This window comes from Oncorhynchus kisutch, linkage group LG1 (genome assembly GCF_002021735.2).
Source record: "Oncorhynchus kisutch isolate 150728-3 linkage group LG1, Okis_V2, whole genome shotgun sequence".
NCBI lineage: Eukaryota > Metazoa > Chordata > Actinopteri > Salmoniformes > Salmonidae > Oncorhynchus > Oncorhynchus kisutch.
In genome coordinates this window covers 72,584,088-72,608,503 of record NC_034174.2, presented here as the reverse complement: position 1 = coordinate 72,608,503, position 24,416 = coordinate 72,584,088, and the positions used below count along the sequence as shown (strand labels likewise).

At 45.2% G+C, this 24,416-nt stretch overlaps 2 protein-coding genes across 3 annotated transcripts; both read left to right on the top strand.

Moving 5' to 3' along the window:
* Nucleotides 1-5,525, top strand: LOC109883897 (putative RNA-binding protein Luc7-like 2). The gene is made up of 9 exons (XM_020475940.2): nucleotides 1-605; nucleotides 1,080-1,174; nucleotides 1,803-1,901; nucleotides 2,124-2,234; nucleotides 2,483-2,626; nucleotides 2,985-3,161; nucleotides 3,317-3,516; nucleotides 3,613-3,801; nucleotides 4,288-5,525. The coding sequence occupies exons 1-9, from the start codon at nucleotides 545-547 to the stop codon at nucleotides 4,592-4,594; spliced, it is 1,383 nt and encodes a 460-aa protein (XP_020331529.1). The 5' UTR covers nucleotides 1-544; the 3' UTR covers nucleotides 4,595-5,525.
* Nucleotides 5,526-5,972: 447 nt separating this feature from the next.
* On the top strand, nucleotides 5,973-18,855 carry LOC109884000 (centromere protein M-like). 2 transcript variants are annotated; one of them, XM_020476091.2, is made up of 6 exons: nucleotides 5,973-6,176; nucleotides 6,373-6,452; nucleotides 6,687-6,782; nucleotides 6,892-6,971; nucleotides 16,479-16,570; nucleotides 18,099-18,855. In XM_020476091.2, the coding sequence occupies exons 1-6, from the start codon at nucleotides 6,120-6,122 to the stop codon at nucleotides 18,246-18,248; spliced, it is 555 nt and encodes a 184-aa protein (XP_020331680.1). In that variant the 5' UTR covers nucleotides 5,973-6,119; the 3' UTR covers nucleotides 18,249-18,855. The 2 variants fall into 2 exon arrangements, with proteins under 2 accessions (XP_020331680.1, XP_020331619.1); XM_020476030.2 differs by having other exon boundaries at nucleotides 6,684-6,782.
* The last annotated feature ends 5,561 nt before the right edge of the window (nucleotides 18,856-24,416 follow it).

Below are 24,416 nucleotides of genomic sequence, written 5' to 3'. Positions count from 1 at the left end.
CGCGAGAACTGCAGCATTTTGTGCCGTTCAACCAACCAGCATTTCCTTCGAGGCAGAGCGCGCTCGGAAAGAGGAGGAAGTAGAAAAATAAAGGACACCGATTTAATAAATACGTTAGAATATGTCTATGATATTTACGGTCTAACAAGGGACTGTGGTTGGTCTCACAACTACCTAAAAACCTTCGGGTTTACCTCAATAATCCGAATTTGAAATTACACTGCCCGCCACTCAGCATATTGTCCCCTCGCCATACTTCGAGTTGAGAGACTAACAGGGACGGGAAACATTTCGGAATAGGTTTAGCTACCTAATATTTACATTGTAAATTGGTATTACAAACTTGATCATTATAAACGTTAAGGTGGTGGAAGGTCTCAAGAAAAGGTTTTAGCGAGCTAGTTTGTTTCAAACTATTCGTGACGAGAACTTGAGGTTCTCTGAGAAAAGTTGTTCGACGTCCACGAGCCGTCAGAGGCCTGTGGTAGAGGCTGCATGCAGCAAACACCATCGGCGTGTAGTATCGGTGACATAAACAAGAAACATGTCGGCTCAAGCGCAAATGCGAGCGATGTTGGACCAGTTGATGGGCACAAGTAGAGATGGTGAGTAAACGACAAGCTACATTGTTTCAGTGTCGCTCGATGTTTCGGAGGAAATGTTTTTAACTAGTTGTTATCATGCTATCTGACGTTAGCTAGCTAAGCTACCTTAGTCTGGGGGACAAATGGCTAAATGCTAACGACGGCTAACTACTTGTTGTGTTCACAGTAAAGTAAACACAAGGAACATTCCGTTTCAGACCTTGTCACATTTTTGATGTTTGCTAGCTGGGATTTTGTTGGCCCACGACTGGCTACAGCTAACGTTTGACAGATAGCTAGTGTAACTTTAGCAAGCTAATCTAGTTTTGGTTTCAGGAATGAATGATCCACATGGGCATCCGCACCCAGCGTAATCACAATTTTGGATAATAGGAAAGTGGTGTCTGGTATGGACACAGCTATTGCTTCTTGCGATTGACATGACATTGCTCAGCTCACTAACTCTCTCCCCTTGTCTGATTTATTTTCGTGTAGGGGACACCATGCGCCAGAGAATCAAATTTACAGATGAGCGGGTCTGCAAGAGTCATTTGCTGGACTCCTGTCCTCACGACATTCTCTCCGGCACTGTGAGTACATGACATCTTACTTAGTCCAGGGGATCCCAAACTTTTTTGGCCCGTGACCATATTTGGATATATACATTTGTAATTCTTTGGGGCTTAGACAGTCTATTACAAATCAGTATTTCAATCTGAAGAAAGGTTTGAAGTATTGGGAAGTTCAGAAGATCATCAGGCAATAATTTTTTATGCTCTTCTGTGTAGAAAATAACATCTTCGTTGATTTAGTGCCTGGTCTTGTCCACTCTGTTCTATTGTGTCCTGCCATTGTAGAGGGAAACAAAACAAGCGCACATGTTCCTGAGAGTCTTATCTTTCAGTGATGGGATCATAATATTTCGTAGCTTAAACGATCCACATTTTGTAGGAAGAAAACAGTAACCGCTGTTTATTACAATCACATCTAGCGGCTACGAAGTTTACTGACGTAACCCCGGTTCTATGAACCAAGCACGATGTATTTATTGTATTTTGGAGTTCTCTCGTGACCCCTAGTTTGTGAGAAACTGTCTTTGTCACAATGGTTGTGTGTAGTAGTGTTTTATAGAACACAATGACAATTGCACTCCAGAGTACAGGACTTGGGTACAGCATTGAGTGAATGATTTAATGGATGTTTCTTGTCGTCGTATAGAGAATGGACCTGGGAGAGTGTGTGAAGGTCCACGACCTGGCCCTCAGGGCTGACTTCGAGATCGCTTCCAAGCAACAGGAGTACTTCTTTGAGCTTGATGTGAGTCACGTTGGACTGTCACCTACCCAGTATACATGTTTACCACACATACACACACACGTTTCCTCTGCATGCAAACTCCATGTGATCTGTTGATCAATGGATTGTCTCTTTCTCTCCCTCTTTTTCTTTTCTTCTGTTTTGTCTCCATGTAATATCTATTGATGCTTTTTCTCTAATCTGGCGACTTTAAACTCTCCTCGTCATCCCCTGTCACCGCAGGCTGCTGAGCACCTTCAGTCGTTCATCGGTGACTGTGACCGCAGGACTGAGTTAGCAAAAAAGAGACTGGCTGAGACGCAGGATGAGATCAGCGCTGAGGTTGCCGCCAAGGTGACTGACCCTTGGTGTTTGTCTTACTTAGATAGTTCCCCACATGCTCATTAGGTGAATTGACACTATAGTTGGAATCCAGTTCCATGGTATGTGTTGTTCTCCTGGTTTTTCTAGATGAATGCATCTGATTAATTTCAGAAAATGACATTTCAACCGTGTATAAGAAACTGTAATTAAAATGAGATTCTTGTTGCTCTGGTTGTCACCGTGTCATAATTCTAACCCTTTCTCTCTGGTATCAACAGGCTGAGCGGGTCCACGAGCTGAACGAGGAGATCGGTAAGCTGCTGGCTCGGGCAGAGCAGCTGGGGGGCGAGGGCAATGTGGAAGAGGCACAGGAGGTCCTGGAGAAGGTGGAGAAGACTCGCACAATGAAGAAGGAGGCAGAGGTCAGTTGGCAGGGGGTCAAGGATGGTTGTGGTCACAGCCAATCATAGGAGCTAGGAATTGTACTGTGATTAAATAAAGATGAACTTGTTAAAACATTTTATATGTGTATTTGTATGTATATACAAACCTGTTTCAGCAAGGCCTCTTAGATGTTAAACAGCCAGGTATAAGAGGAATTTCATATGTGCACTCAAAATAATCCCAAAAGTCAGTGAATATCAGTCATTTGAAAGTGGGTCAGGCATTTGTGTACTATGTCCTAATTAACGTTAGTCTTCAACACCGCAACATACGCACTAAGAACTTTACAGTGTCCTAGTTCTAACGTCAGTCTGGTTTACTGTTGCTTTCTCCCAGGACGTATACAGGAACTCGATGCCGGCGTCCAGCTTCCAGCAGCAGAAGCTCCGGGTGTGCGAGGTGTGCTCCGCCTACCTAGGTCTCCATGACAATGACCGCCGCCTGGCTGACCACTTCGGAGGCAAACTGCATCTGGGATTCATTGAGATCCGGGAGAAGCTGGACAGGCTACGGGTGAGACACACCATATCAGTAGTCAGAACCGAGTAGGATATCACTAGTTATGACGCTTACCTTGCTTTTCAGGAAGTGTAAAACCTGAGTTGTCTGAGCACAGTTGTTGCGATGGATTTGTGTACTTAGTTACATGTTTTTTTTTTCTGCTACAGAAAGCTGTTATGGATAAGCAAGAAGGATTGCGTCTGAGAAGAAGGGAGGAGCGTGAAAAGGAGGAAGAGAGCGCAAAGGAGTGGGAGCTGGAGCGAGAACGGGAGAGGGAAAAGGAGAGGGAAAAGGAGAGGGAGCGCGAAACTGAACGTGTACGGGAGAGGGAGAGAGAAAGAGAGAGGGGGGAGAGAGATCGCCGGAGGTGAGCTAAATCTGACTTGTTCAGACATCAAACAAATGCTTCAAAATGCTCGTTCTCTTGTATTTTAACAATACACTTTGATGTATTTTTTCACAGGACAAGATCAAGAAGCAGTGAACGATACAGGGAGGGAGGCAGCTCATCCTCCCATCGCTCGAGACGACACCGCTCCTCTCGTCCCCGGGAGGAGGGAGGAGGAGAGCGGGACAGGGAACGGGAGCGTAAGCATAGACACAAAGATGGGCATCGCTCGCGCTCACACTCTCACAGGAGCAAGAGGAAGAGGTGAGGCCCGAACAGACAGACATGAACTTTGATATGATACTTAGAAAATGGCAGCTAGCCCATATGTCACTAAATTCAGCACCAACTAGAACTAGAACTGAATGAAATCAGGAGGTACTACTACCTTTTTTATATTACCAGGTTGCCTGAACAACAAAAAACTTGGATGTTTTCTTTCCGTTGCAAAATGTTTTTCTACGTACCTTGTGCCCTAATGAACACGACCCACATAGCCCTTATGTCACTAAAATCAGGCAGCAACTAGATTAAAACAGGGAGGTACAACTACCTTTTTTATTTTACCTTAATTTTACCAGGTTGCCTGGTTGTGCCAGTTTTTACATTGTAAAATGTTTTGCTATACTGTGTGTGCCCTAATGAATACGAACCAGCTCTTTCCAAACAGTTTGTCTGGGTTTCGTTTTGTTTGTCTATCATCGGGTGCTTGATCTTTGACCAATTCCTGATCTGTTTCCTTCTACCCAGGTCTTCCAGGGACAGATCCTCACACACCCGAGACAGAGAACCCCGCTCACCATCTCAGCGCTCTCCATCTGGGCGTTCACCCTCAGGGCGCTCCCCTTCCCAGGAGAGATGGAGGGAGAGCGGAGGAGAGGGCCCACCCCGCTCCCGGGAGCAAGACGACAGGCCTGAGCCCATGACGAGGGAAGACCGGGAGAGATCCACCTCTCCAGAGATGATGGCCAGGGGGAGAGAAAGAGAGAGATCTCTGTCACTAGAGAGGGATAGACGTTCCAGCTCAGATGGGGAGAGGGAGTCGGGGGAGATATGATACAGAGGGGGACATCCGAGGTCATGTTAGAGCAGGGGAGGTTTAGAAAGATGGCGCAACAGCCCATTCTAATGGGCTCCTTACCCCTTCACCTGAGCCATAACCCTTAGATGTTTGCAGATCTATAAGATGGAAGCAATATGGTGGAAGCTACACTGCTTATACCTATCCAGACCTTTCACATCCGCAATCATCAAAGGTTTATGGCCAGGTGGGAGGGAGTGAATTGGGACTGGCTGGAAGGGTCCAGGAGGGTGGTGAGTGACTGTGTGTTCATTCATGTTGAAGTGCGACATAAATTGGGCGGAGAGGCAAAATTGAGACAAGGAAATCAGGATGGGAGCATGCAGAGATAGTTGGTGGAGCTTTTGATTGGGATGAATGGGAAAGACCTTGAACGAAAGGAAGGAGGTTGGACTGGGAGCAACACTTTATTTCATGTAATAATTGGATATTGGGATGGGGTTAGTAGAGGGAGATGGAAGTTCTACCCATTTAAACATTATTTTATTTTAGAAATGCTGTTCTGTTTTTTCTATCATCATTAGGATTGACAATGTTGATGCTGTTGTCATTTTCTGGGTTCCAACATGGATCAAAGATCGGTTTCATATGGGGGAGCGCATATAGTGTGTACAACTATGATTTATACACAAACAGTGATAAACAACCACATCCTTTGAAAGATAAACATACTTGAGAGTACCACTTAACTCTTCACACTAATATGGACATGTAGAATTCAATATAGTTGACAACGTACACAAGAATTTTACATACTGTTACTTTATTGGTATTCAGAAGAAACCCATGCCAGACACACACACACACACACACAGTCCTTTTGCTGTGAGTCAAGGTGGATGTTTGGGGGATCTACCTTGCTGTGCCATCTACTACAAAGTTAATAAAAGTCCTGCTTCCATTGTGACTCGTGTTTCCTGTCCATTCTTAATGTTGGAATCCTTAGTTGAAACAACAAAGACACCGCACCTGGGTTTTGGTAAAAAGCTGAGGGATGGGCCAGGAGAACTGTAACCTTTCAAATTCATAGCTATGGATGCCAGGACTGACCAATCCATAACCTCAAAACACGGTTAACATTTTGTTTATTAACATTGGAGTATAACAAGCTTAAACTTGCTCATGAGGCATTTATACATTACATTCAAGAATTAATGGATATATATCATTCATAAGTAAACAAAATGGATGTAGCAACTATGATTTCTACCTTTTAATTTACTGTTTAGCAAAGAAATATCCGAATTTTGTGCAAAGTAGAGGTAGCAGCAGGATTACATTTGTGTAGTTACACTTTTTAGACAGATGGCAGTCGTGCTCCTTAAAATGGCAGCAGAAGAAGACGTCATGACGTTTAACGGAAGTTTGAAATTACGCGCCACAAAAGTCAGGGATAAATTATTTTATTCCACCATAACATTGGAGTTGTGTATGAATTGTAGTTATTTAGCGACAGGATTGCTTAACGCTTTATAACGCAATTTGACTTTTTGGAAGTAAAATGTCTTTACTCAAACCATTTAGTAGACTTACTGGACTAAACACAGCCAACATACTGGTAAGTGGTCCTGTAAGTAACATTGGCTAGTAAACGTAACTAATTACCAAAGATTATTATCACTAAACCAATTGTGACATTACTGCTATCCAGATTATTGATACATTTACATAAACAGAAGTCAATATTTGTATCTATGTTTAGACACACCGCTAACTCACCCGTTGTTACTCAATGAATGTGTTTCTTATTTCAGCTGGTGGAGAACGAAGAGCAATTTCAGCAGAAGTTAGCTGACACTGTTGTTCTTCAAGAGAAGACTGTCAATGTCAATGTGTAAGTACTGAATTGAGTTATCAACTAGCGAGCTAGGTAGGGGTTTTGACTAGATGGTATACAGCTACGGACGGAAGAGGCTTTTCGTAGCATATTAGGAGATTTAGGTTTAAAAAAGGATTAGAGTTAGCTAAAATGCTCTCCTAACCTGCTGCGAAAAGTCACTTGACGAAAGTAGCGGTATACCATCTAGTCAACCCTTCTAACAGTCGTGTCTTCTTTCTGTACCAGAAGGTTGGCCAGAAGCCTCCCACTACCCATGGAAAACGAGGAGTCTCGGCCACGGATAGATCTGGTGGTTTTCATCATTCACCTAACCTCAGAGCTCAGGTAATTCACATACAGACAATAAGAACCATCCATAGGGAGATGGACCTATTGTGTGGCTTTACTGGCCTCTTCTTCCAGTGGTAATGCTACTGCTTTTCTCTCTCCTCAGCTTCCAGTCAGCAGAGACCTCCCTCAAGTATTTAGACCCAGGTTACTTCCAGGGCAAAGTCTGCTTCCTGGTTACCAGTGGTAAGGAAATGAACTCGCCTGTCTATCCTTCTCCTTTATCCATCTTTCATCAACACTTATCACAATTATTATATATTTTTTTATTTGTACTCTTACCCCGTTTTCTCCCCAATTTCATGGTATCCAATTTGTAGTTAGTCTTGTCTCATCGCTGCAACTCCTGTACTCCGAAACACAACCGAGCCAAGCCATACTACTTCTTGACACAAAGCCCGCTTAACCCGAAAGCCAGCCGCACCAATGTGTCTGAGGAAACAAAGGTTATGTATGTAACCACGGTTATGTGAGCAATATGGATCACTCCAATATATTGGTATCACTCCGCGGCGGAGGGATACATCCGAGGTGAGGATTTACACCCTGTGTCACAGCTGGGGTCCGTCCCTATATATAAACCTCATGGCTGCGACACACGTTCTCTACATAATTTTTGAGGTGCCTCTATTCTTTTTATTTGACCTTTATTTAACCAGGTAGGCCAGTTGAGAACAAGTCAAGTCTCATTTACAACTGTGACCTAGCCAAGATAAAGCAAAGCAGTGTGACAAAAACAACAACACAGAGTTACACATGGGATAAACAAATGTACAGTATAACACAATAGAAAAATCTGTATACGGTGTTTGCAAATGAAGTAAGGAGGTAAGGCAATAAATAGGCCAATAGTGGCGAAGTAATTACAATTTATAAATTTACACTGGAGTGAGATATGTGCAAGTATAAATACTGGTGTGCAAAAGAGCAGAAAAACAAACATGGGGATGAGGTAGGTAGTTGGATGGGCTATTTACACATGTGCTGTGCACAGCTGCAGCGATCGGTAAGCTGCTCTGACAGCTGACGCTTAGTTAGTGAGGGAGATATAAGTCTCCAACTTAAGTGATTGTTGCAATTTGTTCCAGTCATTGGCAGCAGAGAACTGTAAGGAAAGGCGGCCAAAGGAGGTGTTGGCTTTGGGGATGACCAGTGAAATATACCTGGTAGAGGTCGACCGATTATGATTTTTCAACGCCGATACCGATTAATCAGCAATTTAATTTATTTTTTGTAATAAGGACAATTACAACAATACTGAATGAACACTTTTAACTTAATATAATACATCAATAAAAATCAATTTAGCCTCAAATAAATAATGACATTTTGTTTAATTAATTTTTAATTTAAATTTTGTTTAAATAATGCAAAAACAAAGTGTTGGAGAAGTAAAAGTGCAATATGTGCCATGTAAAAAAGCTAATGTTTGAGTTCCTTGCTCAGAACATGAGAACATATTGTAACGACCCTGGGTTTATAAGCGTGGAAATCGACTCTGCCGCACGAGCATGCTTTTGCGGCACAGTCAATAGCTCGCCAGACCTCGGGCTCGAAGGTCGAGGGTTCAAGACTTGCTCCTTGCTGTTTTATTACATTGGTGTCAGAAGTGATCGGACCTCGCATCCACGACAGTGCGTGTGCTTGGCCGGTGAGCGCGTGCCTGTAAGACGTCGAGCCGCAAGCTAGCGCGAGGACACACTCTTTGAAAGGAGGGAGTAGAGTAACGACCCTGGGTTTATAAGCGCGGAAATCGACTCTGCCGCACGAGCATGCTTTTGCGGCACAGTCGATAGCACGCCGGAACTCGGGCTCGAAGGTCGAGGTTTCGAGACTTGCTCCTTGCTGTTTCATTACAATATGAAAGTTGGTGGTTCCTTTTAACATGAGACTTCAATATTCCAAGGTAAGAAGTTTTAGGTTGTAGTTAACATAGTATTTATAGGACTATTTATCTATACCATTTGTATTTCATATACCTTTGACTATTGGATGTTCTTATAGGCACTTTAGTATTGCCAGTGTAACAGTATAGCTTCCATCCCTCTCCTCGCCCCTACCTGGGCTCAAACCAGGAACACATCGACAACAGCCACACTCGAAGCAGCGTTACCCATCGCTCCACAAAAGCCACGGCCCTTGCAGAGCAAGGGGAATAACTACTCCAAGTCTCAGAGCGAGTGACATCTGAAACGCTATTAGCGCGCACCCCGCTAACTAGCTAGCCATTTCACATTGGTTACACCAGCTATAGGCTGATAGGCTTGATGTCATAAACAGCACCGTGCTTGCGAAGAGCTGCTGGCAAAATGCACGAAAGTGCTGTTTGAATGAATGCTTACGAGCCTGCTGCTGCCTACCATCGCCCAGTCAGACTGCTCTATCAAATATCAAATCATAGACTTAATTATAACATAACACACAGAAATACGAGCCTTCGGGTCATTAATATGGTTGAATCTGGAAACTATCATTTCGAAAACTAAACGTTTATTATTTCAGTGAAATACGGAATCGTTCCGTATTTTATCTAACGGGTGGCATCCTTAAGTCTAAATATTCTTGTTACATTGCACAACCTTCAATGTTATGTCATAATTACGTAAAAGTCTGGCAAATTAGTTCGCATTGAGCCAGGCTGCCCAAACTGTTGCATATACCCTGACTGCATGCAATGAACGCAAGAGAAGTGACACAATTTCACCTGGTTAATATTGCCTGCTAACCTGGATTTCTTTTAGCTAAATATGCAGGTTTAAAAATATATACTTCTGTGTATTGATTTTAAGAAAGGCATTGGTGTTTATGGTTAGGTACAGTCGTGGAACGATTGTGCTTTTTTCGCAAATTAGCTTTTGTTAAATCATCCCCAGTGTTGCATCGATTATATAGTGATTGATTGTTTTTTTTGTAAGATAAGTTTAATGCTAGCTAGCAACTTACCTTGGCTTCTACTGCATTTTCGTAACAGGTAGGCTCCTCGTGGAGTGCAATGAGAGGCAGGTGGTCAGAGCGTTGGATTAGTTAACCGTAAGGTTGCAAGATTGAATCCCAGAGCTGACAAGTTAAAAATCTGTCGTTCTGCCCCTGAACAAGGCAGTTAACCCAGTGTTCCTAGGCCGTCATTGAAAATAAAAATGTGTTCTTAACTGACTTGCCTAGTTAAATAAAGGTGTAAAAAAAAAAATTGGCGTCCAAAAATAGTGATTTCCGATTGTTATGAAAACTTGAAATCGGCCCTAATTAATCGGTTGACCTCTAATACCTGCTGGAGCGCGTGCTAAGGGTGGGTGTTGCTATGGTGACTAGTGAGCTGAGATAAGTCGGAGCTTTACCTAGCAAAGACTTATAGATGACCTGGAGTCAGTGGGTTTGGCGACGAATATGTAGCAAGGACCAGCCAACGAGAGCAGTATTATGGGGCTTTGGTGACAAAACGGATGGCACTGTGATAGACTGCATCCAATTTGCTGAGTAGAGTGTTGGGGGCTATTTTGTAAATGACATCGCCGAAGTCAAGGATCGGTTGGATAGTCAGTTTTACGAGGGTATGTTTGGCAGCATGAGTGAAGGATGCTTTGTTGCGAAATAGGAAGTTGATTCTAGATGCTTAATGTGAGTCTGGAAGGAGAGTTTACAGTCTAACCAGACACCTAGGTATTTGTAGTTGTCCACAACTCAGAGCCGCCCAGAGTAGTGATGTTAGTCGGGCGGGCGGGTGCGGGCTGCAATCGATTGAAGAGCATGCGTTTCGTTTTACTAGCTTTTAAGAGCAGTTGGAGACCACAGAAGGAGTGTTGTATGGTGTTGAAGCTCGTCTTGAGGTTTGTTAACACAGTGTCCAAAGAAGTGCCAGATGTATACAGAATGATGTCGTCTGTGTGGAGGTGGATCAAAGAATCACCAGCAGCAAGAGCGACATCATTGAAATATACAGAGAAAAGAGTCGGCCCGAGAATTGAACCCTGTGGCACCCCCATAGACTGCCAGAGGTCCGGACAGCAGGTCCTCTGATTTGACACACTGAACTTTATCTGAGAAGTAGTTGGTGATCCAGACAAGACAATCATTAGAGAAACCAAGGCTGTTGAGTCTGCCGGTAAGAATACGGTGATTGACAGAGTCGAAAGCCTTGGCCAGGTCGATGAAAACAGCTGTACAGTACTGTCTTTTATCGATGGCAGTTATGATATCGTTTAGGATCTTGAGCGTGGCTGAGGTGCACCCGTGACCAACTCGGAAACCAGATTGCATAGCGGAGAGGGTACGCTGGGATTCGAAATGGCCGGTGATCTGTTTGTTCACTTGGCTTTCGAAGACTTAAGAAAGGCAGGGCAGGATGGATATAGGTCTTTAACAGTTTGGGTCTAGAGTGTCTCCCCCTTTTGAAGAGGGGGATGACCGCGGCAGCTTTTACAATATTTAGGAATCTCAGGCAATCCGAAAGACTAGTAATAGGGGTTGACTAGTAATAGGGGTTGCAACAATTGCGGCAGATAATTTTAGGAAGAGAGGGTCCAGATTCTTTAGCCAAGCTGAATTGTAGGGATCCAGCTTTTGAAGCTCTTTCAGAACACCAGCTGTCTGCATTGGGGCGAAGGAGAAGCGGGGGGGCTTGAGCCAATTGCTGCGGGGGGTGCAGAGCTTTTGGCTGGTGTTGGGGTAGCCAGGTGGAATGCATGGGCAGCCGTAGAGAAATGCTTATTGAAATTCTCGATTATCGTGGATATATCAGTGGTGACAGTGTTTCCTAGTCTCAGTGCAGTGGGCAGCTGAGTGGAGGCACTCTTATTCTCTATGGACTATACAGTGTTTCTAGCACCGTAGATGATTGGAGTGATCCACATAGCTCACATAATCGTGGTAACAATGTAACCTTTTATGTTTCACTATATTGGATCACTCCAATATATTGGTATACCCGTACCAGATTATTCGGTGCTAGAGGGACCTGGCCAGCCAGCGGCTTAGTCCCAGTGCTGAACCAAGACGCAGGGACCGTCAATGTGGAAGGGGGGTCCCGAAACAGTCCCCGGAAGTGGAGGCGACGCCCAGGACCGCTGAATCCACTGCAGAGGGAGGCGCTACATTTACCTGATAGTACCTAGCAAAGGTGCAAGAGGAAGCCCAGCTGGCCGCAGCACAGTTCTCCTAGAGGGGCACTCCTCTCAGTAGATCCCAGGATGCAGCCACACCTCGTGTTGAATGTGCCACCACAGATCCCAGCACTGGCATGCCAGCCAGGCGATATGCTGTCGTAATCGTGTCCACGATCCTGTGAAAGAGCCTCTGCTTTGATAGCCCAGCCCCCAGGACTCTCTCACCATAACAGACAAAGAGCTGGTCTGTTGTTCTCACTGACCGTGTCCGCTCCACATAGGCAGCCAGTGCCCTCGCAGGGCACAGCATGGCGGAGGGAGGCCCAGACTCCCCCGCCACTGCTGGGAGGTCATAAGCAGACAGGATAAAAGGGATGTTCACATGCCTGTCTGACACAATCTTCGGGAGGACTGAAGAGTTGGGGCGGAGAGATATACTCCTCCCCCAGTGTCCATCCTTTAGCACTCAGAACTTACTGAAAGAGCATGGAGCTCACCCACCCTCTTCATGGAAGTAATTGCTACCAAGAAAGCCACCGTTTGAAAGGTGGTTTTGCCAAAGCTGCCAAGACTACATTTAGATCCCAGTTCACCATTGAGCGGGTCCTAACTGGACGCAGGCGACAAACCCCCTTCAAAAACCTGGAGACCAAGGCAAGGGATGGCGTCCCACTGGCCTGTCCATCCACCCCACAATGCAGGCAGATATTGCGGCCAAATACCCTCTCAGTGTTGAGGCTGCCAAGCCCTCATCCAAGCGAGACTGCAGGTATTGGTGAACATACTGCACCCCACATGACTCGGGCACAACCTCAATACCAGTGCACCAAAAGCAGAACAACCGCCGGCGCAACTGGTATGCCGCGGTTGTAGCCGGCGCCCTGTGCTCTGCATGGTGTTCATTAAACACTCCTGTAGTCCTAACATGGACCATTGGTACCGTTCAGTGGCCAATCCCACAGACTGAGGCGGTGTGGCATCGGATGCCACAGAGTTCCCCGGCCTGAGACAGCAGGTCTGGTCTCAGGGGAAGTTGCCAAGGTGTCCCAGACAACAGGGACAGGAGAAGGCTGAACCAGGTTTGTTTGGGCCAGTATGGGACCACCAGAAGCAGACGATGGTCTGATATCCTGGTTCTGTCCAACTTAGCCTGGATCAGGGGAAATGGGGCGACTGTGTAAAGCTTCAGCCCTGGCCAATCTGGAGCCAGAGCATCCAAGCCCAGAGGCCCTGGTGGCTCCAACATGGAGTACCACAGGGAGCAGTGTGCATTGTCCAGGGAGGCAAATGGGTCCCCCTGCACCCTCCTGAACTTGTCCCACAGGTGCTGCACCACCTGGGGATGTAGGCTCCAGTCCCAAGGTGGCGGGCCATCCCTCGAGAGCATATCCGCTGTCACACTCAGGATGTCATATATGTGCGCTGCGCGTAGAGACTCTAGACGTCCTGAGCCCAGAGGAGCTCCTGTGCTATAAGATTGAGGCTGTGTGACCTCAGTCCACCCTGATGGTTGATGTAAGCCACTGCTGTGCTGTTGTCTGTTCTCACCAGGATATGTCTTCCTTTCAGATGTGTAAGGAAAGACCGCAGGGCCAGCAGTACAGCTCAGCGTTCTTGTGTATTGATGTGCCTGCTGCTCCAAGGGGGTAGCCAACAGCCGCTGGCCAACCTAACCTTAGTCACACCCCCCAAGACGATCTGGGAGGCGTCTGTGCTGACCAGCTCCCGGCGGTACGCCCTCAGCATCTCCACCCCACCTGAGAGAACAATGCCCTGAGGCCCTGTGCGGTCACCCGCAGCTGGCGGTGACGGTGGCGCTTCGGGTGCAGCCGGTGGGAGTTGAACCACCGTTGAAGAGGCTGGAGGAATCATCGACGAGGCCGCCATCAGCAAGCCCAACAGGCGTTGTCAGGGCAGATACCACCCGCCCCTGCCGAAAGTGGTCAATAAAATCGCCTGAACCCTTCTGGTGGGCAGGCGTGCTCTCATGAGGACTGAGTCCAGTTCCATGCCTATGAAGGCCACCCTTTGGGTGGGTGTCAGATGACACTTCTTGTCGTTTACTGTAATGCCCAGCCCGCCGATGTGGGTCAGGAGTATGTCGGGGCACAAATTAGCCCATCGTCCAGGTAATTGAGGATCAACAATCCTCGGGACGTGAGTGGTGCCAGGACAGCATCCATGCACTTTGTGAAAGTGCGGGGTGCCAAGGAGAGGCCGAAGGGAAGAACCATGAATTCGTAAACTGTCCCTTTGAAAGTGAATCGGAGGTACTGCCAATGAGCTGGGTAAACAGGAACATGAAGTACGCATCCCCAAGGTCCAGCGTCACAAACCACTGGTCCTGGACACAGCCTGCAACACGCGGCTGGGGATAGCATGTGGTACCTCAGTACCTTCAAATACCCATTGAGGTTGCGAAAGGTCCAGAATCGGTCAAAACCCTTATTCTCTTTTTGAGACCACAAAATAAGTGGAGTAGAACCCACCTAGCTGTTCTGATGTCTCGATCCTGCGGATGGCACCCTTGTCGAGGAGGGAGGAGATCTCCAGCCACAGGGTTTTCTTCAGGGGGTTGGCCACCGTGGTGACACGAAAGGGACCTGAAGGACGGGGGCCGGAATTGGAGTCGATACCCCTCGAGCATTGTGGACAACACCCAGGGGACTCCACACCCTCCTCCCACTTTACCCTTTGAGACCGGGAGAAGCGGCCAGGAAGGGTGTGTCAGGGGTCCTGTCGGGGCCCGCCTCTCCTCTGGCGCCCTGAGCGCCTGGGTCTTGATGGTTGACACCATCACACCTGTAACAAAGGGAAGCCATAAGCTCAACCAAGACAAGGCCACGGAGCAGGGGTCAGACGCCCTGGGAGAGCTTATGTTGTGACCACTTTGGAGGAATAGGTACCCGGTGAGGGATAAATTACCCAGCACCTCTGCAAAAACTGGGGATGACCCGTGTGGGGGAAAAACAGGCTGTTGCTTCACTGCACGCTGTGCTGCTCCCATTATCGTCCCTTAGCACAAGGTGATTGGGCAGGAGAGGGACCCTCTGGAGCAGGGAAAGCAGACAAGACACCTCCATCACTTCACGGAGGAGCTCCTTTGTCACCTCATGCCCCAGTCCAGGACTGGCAGCAGATGGGCTCTGCCTGCGGTGGCTCCGGCCTCGCTTCCTGGGAATGGTACTGGGCCCGGTAGAGGGACTAACAGCTCGCTGCCGCACCACTCCTGTGGGAGGGAGCTTGTCCCCAGCCTGAGCCCGAGCTTGGCCGACACACTCACGCATGGCCTCCAATTGCACCAGGTGCAGGCATTCTGAGAACACCACACCAAACATCACACCTGTCACAAAGGGAAGCTATAAGCTCAGCCAAGCCAACAAGGCCACGGAGCAGGAGTTTGGCGCCCTGGGAGAGCTATGTCGTGACACGCTTGGAGGAATAGGAACCCGGTGCGGGATAAATTACCCAGAACCTCTGCAAACACCGGGTAGACTCCTGTGGGAAAAACAGGCAGACCGAAAAACAGCAACCAGGTAATGGATTTATTTAATTTTTTTGCCAATATTACCTATCGGTTTCATATCCAAGCAGTAAAAACAGAACCATATGGAGTAACACCTGTTAAGGAACTCCAAAGTTAATGTCTCAACAATGGAAAGAACTCCAAAGTCAATGTCTCTTAGTGGAAAGCCCACTACGATACTCTTACACTCTGCAGGGGAAAGAACATGCAGGATAATTAACAGAGAACCAGCAGCATGTTAAGGAAATTCACAACACACACACAGAACAAGCCAGTCGGCAAGTTGTGTAAGGTCATTTACAGTTTGTGGCAGCAAGAGCCACCAATATATTAATGCACACGGATTCGTAGTGTAACGCTAATGAAACGCAAGCATGACAAACCACGGGCGGAAGATACAGATCAACCATGCACAGCGAGTGGAGCACTGAAGAGGGACTGGCCATGTGGCCAGCTGCTCCAGGCCACAAACAGCCAGTGAGTATACTTCCACGCAAGATATTACACTTACCAGTGACTTACCAAGCGAACTTCAGAAAGTTTGTACCTCAAAACATACAGACGTCCGCCGATAAAATGAAGGAGAACGTGACGCGGCCGTGGGGTCTATATATAGGCGCGGACCCCAGCTGTGACACAGGTGTACACAGAAGTAAATATCAAAATCCTCACCTCTGATGTATACCTCCGCCGCAGAGTGATACCAATATATTGGAGTGATACAATATAGTGAAACATAATACCGTACGCCTGGCAACCGTGTCAGCGTGCATTGCGCCTGGCCCGCCACAGGAGTTGCTAGAGCTCGATGGGACAAGAACATCCCTGCCGGCAAAACACTCCCCTAACCCGGACGAAGCTGGGCCAATTGTTTGCTGCCCCATGGGTCTCCCAGTTGCGACAGAGCCTGGACTCGATCCAGGATCTCTAGTGGCACAGCTAGCACTGCGATGCAGTGCCTTAGACAACTGCGCCACTCGGGAGGCCCTCACTTATCACATTCTATCATCATTATATTGAAAGATTTCTATCACCTGTGTTTCTGTGGTGTGTCTGTGTCTCCTCCAGCTCGTAATGTGTCAGTGCCCCCTGAGCGGCTGGTCTCTGTGAGGACGCTGGCTGCATCCCTCCACTGCCCCCTATTGTGTGCAGAGGATCAGGTATGAGTCAACTGTATCAGTTAACGCATAGACATGATTGACGGGTGAAACACTATTTGTGTTTATTATGCATCGTCATGCTACCAAGGCAGCAGCTACTCTTCCTGGGGTCTGGCAAAATTAAGGCAGTTATACAATTTTAAAAACCTGATTTATTTGTATTTGACTAGGCAAGTCCGTTAAGAACAAATTCTTATTTACAATGACGGCCTACCCCGGCCAAACCCGGACGACACAGGGACAACTGCGTGCGAGAGCGTCGCAAAATAAATGTAGAAATCCTTGTTATTCAATTATTGCACCCACACTGCTCGCGCGCGCCAACGAGCATCTGCGACGCCAAGGGCTAAAATAGAACTCATTCCTATTTCTGACGCAGATCGCGCTGCAAGTCCTGCATCTCCTCATTGGTTTATAGAAGCAGGTACCCACGTGCCATCTCGTCATTGGTTATACCCACGTGGGTGAATGAAAAATTAACTGTTTTGCCTGTAGTCGTGGTAATACAATGAAAGTTTAGATGCGATCACCATATAAGTTAAACGATGAAAAAGCCTGGAAGGAGGAGAGATGACTAGAAACGATTCGGTTGGCCGTTTTATGTGTGGATTAATTGTCGGAGTAGAGGTCCTTGTGCATTTCAGGTTAAATAACAACTGAATGTTTATATCCCAGGACAAATTAGTTCGCAACAGCAAGCTAGCTAAATAGGATAAATTAACGTTAGCTAGCAGGTGCAAGCTAACTGGCTAAATTGCTATACATGTTTAATGCTTTTCGACATGTCCCCAAATGAATGTCATTGGTTCAGAGTTTTTGATATTTTAACCTGCTTGTCGTGATCGCTTTTGGTGTGGGGAGGGCAAAATAAATTTATACACGATAGCGCACATGCGCAGCCGGTTTGGGTTCCGTGTTAGGGTCTCCCAATCACGTCCGCTGTTCCATAGGGTGTATTTTTATGTTTAAAAATAAATACATCAGATTATACTGCTTCGATCAGTTACCTGATGTGGAATAGAGTTCCATGTAGTCATGGCTCTATGTAGTACTGTGTGCCTCCCATAGTCTGTTCTGGACTTGGACTGTGAAGAGACCATCTCTTGTGGGGTATGAATGGTTGTCTGAGCTGTGTGCTAATCGTTTAAACAGACAGCTCGGTGCTTTCAACATGTCAATACCTCTCACAAATACAAGTAGGGATGAAGTCGATCTCTCCTCTACTTTGAGCCATCCAAGGGCCAGCCGTGCTGCCCTGTTCTGAGCCAATTGCAAATTTCCCTATGTCCTTCTTCGTGGCACATGACTGAACAGTAGTCCAGATGTGACAAAACTAGAGCCTGTAGGACCTGCCTTGTTGATAGTGCTGTGAATTAATTGTTTGTTTATTTATGAAGCTTGTGTTATGAATAGACTGACAGGTAATACAAACTCATTATCTTTTATAAGTGTGGCATTATGTTATTTCATGACAATTTTGTTTTTTTCCATTATTTATTCCTTCATCTTCCTTTCTTTCTCCACTCAGACAACAGAGGGGGTGACCACGGCAGCACACCGATTACTGGCCATTCTCAAGGTAGCGGCCGGTCTTGTCCCTATGGCAACTAGTCTCTACCTGTCCACCTTGACCCGCTGCACTGTGCCCTCTGACATTGACCAGCAGAACTTTGAGTGATCTTGACCTTTAACCCAGTCCAGAACATCACCTGGACGAGCCAAGTCTGGTTGACCAGGTAGTGACATGGACTGTTACTTGTGCTCAATAGCAATTGCGGTCTCTAAAGCAGATAAATGTAACAGGTTTATATAGAGTGGACTGCATGTGATATCGTTAAAATTTTGTTTGTATATGCAGAATGTTTACCATGCACTTAGTACCTTTTTTTTTTTTTAAATACATTTTTGGTTTTGTTCACATTGTAAACTTTTAACCATTTACACATTTTTTTTTGGCTTTGATCTCATTTCTAAAGAAATTGTCTGGTATCTTTGTAAATATAATTGGGGTTACACACTAACCTTACTTTTTAGAATCATTTGTTGCTGTGTCAATATACTGACATTAGGTGGAGTGCCTGCTGCCTGGCGAAAGCCGTTGGTTCAATGCCTCCAAATTGCTTTCTGGTTGCTATAGAAACAGGATGATGGAAAGGATGTGGTTTTCTGGGATACGCCCAACATATTGACGAAATTGAACCATGCAATTGATGTCCCCTTATCTTTCATTATGTAGTGTTTCTTTGACCTATGTGAGAAATAAACGGCTTAGCTAGTTGATACAATCTTAAAGATGCTTTTATAAAGGTTTTGTAAAATTTCAGCCAGTAGTTTTGAAAGTGCTCACGAGTCAAAATAGGGTCCTGAAAATGGTGCACAAATGTTTACAACGCCAACCATTAAAAAAAAAAAAATTTGTACAATATGTTACAAATGTGTATGTGCTTAAGATCCTGTTAAACCTCTTTAATCGTGAGCCAGCTATTTGAAGACTCCTGACCTCTTCACTCCTACCCGTCTCCCTCCTCCCTCCTATTTCCTCCATCCCTAAACTCTAAGTTCACATCCCCTTCCTGTTCAGATCAGGTATTTTGATAACCCTTGGTTGAAGATCTCCAGTGTGCTATCCCACTGAACAAAGATATCAGTTCAACATCATTTGATTGAGTTTTCAACTAACATAAATTCAATGTGAAATAAACATATTTGAACCATGTAATTGGATTTAGGTTTAAAGTTGGGTGAATAAAAGAAACATCCCCAAAATCCCTTTACAGTGAATACTTTTTTTGCATATCCAATAAGTTTTCCACATTGATTCAACATCATCAAATGTATTTTGTTGTATTTGAAATGGCGTGGAAACAACATACAGTTGAAGTCGGATGTTTACATACACCTTAGCCAAATACATTTAAACTCGGTTTTTCACAATTCCTGACATTTAATCCTAGTAAAAATTCCCTGTCTTTGGTCAGTTAGGATCACTACTTTATTTTAAGAATGTGAAATGTCAGAATAATAGTAGAGTGATTTATTTCAGCTTTTATTTCTTTCATCACATTCCCAGTGGGTCAGAAGTTTACATACACTCAATTAGTATTTGGTAGAATTGCTTATAAATTGTTTAACTTGGGTCAAACATTTTGGGTAGCCTTCTACAAGCTTCCCACAATAAGTTGGGTGAATTGTGGCCCATTCCTCCTGACAGAGCTGGTGTAACTGAGTCAGGTTTGTATGCCTCCTTGCTCGCACACGCTTTTCCAGTTCTGCCCACAAATTCTCTATAGGATTGAGGTCAGGGCTTTGATGGCCACTCCAATACCTTGACTTTGTTGTCCTTAAGCCATTTTGCCACAACTTTGGAAGTATGCTTGGGGTCATTGTCCATTTGGAAGACCCATTTCCGACCAAGCTTTAAAACCTCTTGAATCTAGGGGGCACTATTTTCATTTTTGGAAAAATAACATCCCCAAAGTAAACTGCTATTTTGTCAGGACAAGATGCTAGAATGTGCATATAATTGATAGCTTAGGATAGAAAACACTCTAAAGTTTCCAAAACTGTAAAAATATTGTCTGTGAGTATAACAGAACTAATATTTCAGGCGAAAGCCTGAGAAAAATCCAATCAGGAAGGGACTCTTATTTAGAAAGCTCTGCGTTCCTGTGCGTCCCTATTGAGCAGTGAATGAGATATCAACCAGGTTTCTTTTCTATGGCTTCCCTAATGTGTCTAGTGTCACAATACATAGTTTCAGGCTTTTATTTTGACAAATGAGCCTGAACGTCAACATTGCGTCAGTGGTCAGCTGAAGTCTCTCAGACTGTTTTGTGCGTAAAGGACAAATGAGGCCATTGTTTCTCTCTATCCTACTAAGAAGCCACCAGTCCCGGTTGATATATTATCGAATAGATATTTGAAAAACACCTTGAGGATTGATTATAAACAACGTTTGCCATGTTTCTGTCGATATTATGGAGCTAATTTTGAATATTTTTCGGGGTTGTAGTGACTGCAATTTCCGGTCGATTTCTCAGCCAAACGTGAAGAACAAACTGAGCTTTTTCGCCTACAAAAATATTATTTTTGGAAAAAAGGAACATTTGCTATCTAACTGGGAGTCTCGTGAGTGAAAACATCTGAAGCTCATCAAAGGTAAACTATTTAATTTGATTGCTTTTCTGATTTTCGTGACCAGGTTGCCTGCTGCTAGCTAGTCATAATGCTATGCTAGGCTATCGATAAACTTACACAAATGCTTGTCTTTGTCTGTAAAGCATATTTTCAAAATCTGAGATGACAGGGTGATTAACAAAAGGCTAAGCTGTGTTTCAATATGTTTCACTTGTGATTTCATGAATAGGAATATTTTCTAGTAATATTTATGTCCGTTGCGTTATGCTAATTAGTGTCAGTTGATGATTACGCTCCCGGACCCGGGATGGGTAGTATCCAGACTTCCTGACTGATGTCTTTAGATGTTCCTTCAATATAGCCCCATAATTTTCCTCGTGATGCCATCTATTTTGTGAAGTGCACCAGTCCCTCCTGCAGCAAAGCACCCCCACAACATGATGCTGCCACCCCTGTGCTTCACGGTTGGGATGGTGTTCTTCGGCTTGCAAGCCTCCCCCTTTTTCCTCCAAACATAATGATGGTCTTTATGGCCAAACCAGTTATTTTTGTTTCATCAGTCCAGAGGTCGTTTCTCCAAAAAGTACGATATTTATCCCCATGTGCAGTTGCAAACCGTAGTCTGGCTTTTTATGGCGGTTTTGGAGCAGTGGCTTCTTCCTTGTCGATTATAGGACTCGTATTTACTGTGGATATAGATACTTTTGTATCTGTTTCCTCCAGCATCAAGGTCCTTTGCTGTTTGCGAAAAGTGCAAATCAATCCCAAAATACATTCATCTCTAGGAGACAGAACACGTCTCCTTCCTGAGTGGTATGACGGCTACATAGTCCCATGGTGTTTATACTTGCATACTATTGTTTGTACAGATGAACGTGGTACCTTCAGGAGTTTGGAAATTGCTCCAAAGGATGATCCAGACTTGTGGAGGTCTACAATTTTTTTTCTGATTCCTTGGCTGACTTCTTTTGATTTTCCCATGATGTCAAGCAAAGAGGCACTGAGTTTGAAGGTAGGCCTTGAAATACATCCACAGGTACACCTCCAATTGACTCAAATTAGCCTATCAGAAGCTTCTAGAGCCATGACATAATTTTCTGGAATTTTCCAAGCTGTTTAAAGGCCCAGTCAACTTAGTGTATGTAAACTTCTGACCCACTGGAATTGTGATATAATCTGTAAACAATTGTTGGAAATATGACTTGTGTCATGTACAAATTAAATGTCCTAACCGACTTGCCAAACTGCAGGTAAGAAATTTGTGGTTGAAAAAAGATTTTTATTGACTCCAACCTAAGTGTATGTAAACTTCTGACTTCAACTCTAGATTCAACCAGTTGGTGCCTAGTGGGATTTACATCCTCTCCTCCCCATCTTTCTCTCCCTTTCAGCTCTTAAGGTGTCTGTCCATCTCATGGGTGTCTTCCTCTTGCTCTTTACCCCAATTCTTTACTGCTCCTCAGGGTGATTCAGTGTGTATGTTGTATCGCGACTGATTTAAACATCTTGTTGACGTCTGTGTCGGCCATTGTTGGCTCTGGAGTCTGAGGGACCTGTTGCTAAATCCTTTCTGCACTGTAGGACATGACAAAATGAATACTGCATTTCAGAAGGGTTTTGCATTATGCCATCTGAAATGGAGATGTTTGCACAGTGAAACACACAATCTGCCACATACACTGTCCCAAATCATTCAGTATGTAATAGGTATGCAGGGGGTGATCACTGACAGGCTCAGGTGGAGACATTAGGATGCACACGTGTCTTCCTCTCGCTGATCAGGGCTGAGCAAAATAACCAGCAGCTAGGTAGAGAAGTTGAATGGTGTTTCTGGCTGTCATGTGAACCATAATCTGTTATCCATAAAGTGTTATTGGTTACATTGTGGAGTGTTAAGAAAAATAGGTTGGGAAGCTGTTTGAGACCTAGTCCTGGTTAGAAAATATTGGGGACACAGGTTTGGGATCCACTGTGTTAATGCTGAAGAAAGTCTGTTTCCTGTTTCCTCACTGATAATGCCATTGGACACCATGAGGGGGGGGTCAGTTAAGAACAAATTCTTATTCACAATGACAGCCTAGGAACAGTGGGTTAACTGCCTTGTTCAGAATGACATTTTTACCTTGTCAGCTCGGGGATTCGGTCCAACCTTTGTCACTGGCCCAACGCTCTAACCACTAGGCTACCTCCATTAGGGCACATCAAGCAGTTTGCAGGTGCATTTTGAATTCAGGGAAATGTCCTAAATAAACAGGGTGGTGGGGATTGTGTGTGTGCGTGCTGGCGAGTGTGAATGTAGCACTTAGGTGTGTTGAGTGCAAGAGACATCATGCACGTGTTTCAGTCGAGGGAGGGGATAGATCGCTTACTGACCGCTTGCTGACTTGCACAACAGAAACCTTTGTTAGGGCACATCAATCAGTTTGCAGGTACATATTGAATTCACCATAAACGTTAAGTGGCTAAGAGTGAACACCTGAGCCCAATGGCTGCTTTACTTCATGATAGTTACAGAATGAGTAACCTATAAAATGACTCACGTCTGGGTTCTCATATGGCTGACTCTTGACTAATGCCCCTGACCTGGGGTCAGCCGGTCTGGTCGGTGGAGACCGGCTGTCCTTGGCGACGGGTCAGCAGAAAGAAAGAGATAAAGGCAGGTGGGTCACACGAGATGAGGGTGTCAGTGTCTTTCACGTCTGCAGTGCAGCGAGTGACACAGCCAGCATATTAATAGTTCCTTCAGCAGGGCAATTAACCACAGCTTTGGCAATCAGCTCAAAGCCAGCCAGGCTAATGCCAAAACACTTATGACTGGAGACAATGGAAAAGTTAAACTTTGACCCTTACAATTTTGCCCCTAGGCACAAATGTTACAGATGTGTACTTACACTTTAGATTCAAGAAGCACCACAGAGAAATAGATGAATCCAGAATTAAGCATAGTATGTTTGAATACACCTGATTTATTGCGCCAGTACATGTATTGTAGTCATTAAAGATATTCGCATTGAGCTTATGGAAGCAATTATTTCATTCACTAGTGCGGCTTAACCAACTAGGGGCATTCTAGACATGCACTTCCTGAGAGGAATGCACTGTGCAATCTCAATAGCGCCCAAGCTAACGGGCACAGCCTGGTCTGAGGGGGTGATCTGAACTCAGAGCCCCGCCTGAGATGCTGCTCTGTGGAGTGAGTCACGTCCACACTGACCGATAAGACTGCAGGAATGCAAAGGACCGAGCCAGGGAAATGTCCAAAGAAACAGGGTGGTGGGGATTGTGTGCATGTAGCACTTAGGTGTGTTGAGTGCAAGAGATCATGCACGTGTTTCAGTCGAGGGAGGGGATAGACTGCTGACTGACCGCTTGCTGACCTGCACTGGAACAGAAACCGGACAGTAATCCAAGATAGAGGGCTGTAGAGGTGACTACCCGAATCGAGGCAAAACAGGTTGGTCACAGAGCAGACTTAACTTCAACCCTTCCTTCTGTCCTAATCAGACCTAACCACATTTTATATTTTGTCCTTAAACCACAATTCAGCTTTTAACTGTTAATGTGTACAATAGCAAATCAACCTTACTATATAGAACAGGTATGAGAAAAAAAGAACTTGTATCCTCCACCTCAGAAAATACATCTGTCCATGTCACTGGGTGAATGTTTGAAATTAGGCAAAGAGAGGAAAGGCAGAATAGACACTTTA

Bases quoted from the DNA above. Each gene is read 5' to 3' on its own strand.
- LOC109884000 (XM_020476030.2), top strand. From the start codon at position 6,120: ATGTCTTTACTCAAACCATTTAGTAGACTTACTGGACTAAACACAGCC. The intron at 6,177-6,372 runs GTAAGTGGTCCT...TTCTTATTTCAG, and splicing joins TAAACACAGCCAACATACTG to CTGGTGGAGAACGAAGAGCA. The intron at 6,783-6,891 runs GTAATTCACATA...CTCTCTCCTCAG, and splicing joins CACCTAACCTCAGAGCTCAG to CTTCCAGTCAGCAGAGACCT.
- LOC109883897 (XM_020475940.2), top strand. From the start codon at position 545: ATGTCGGCTCAAGCGCAAATGCGAGCGATGTTGGACCAGTTGATGGGC. The intron at 606-1,079 runs GTGAGTAAACGA...ATTTTCGTGTAG, and splicing joins GATGGGCACAAGTAGAGATG to GGGACACCATGCGCCAGAGA. The intron at 2,235-2,482 runs GTGACTGACCCT...TGGTATCAACAG, and splicing joins GCGCTGAGGTTGCCGCCAAG to GCTGAGCGGGTCCACGAGCT.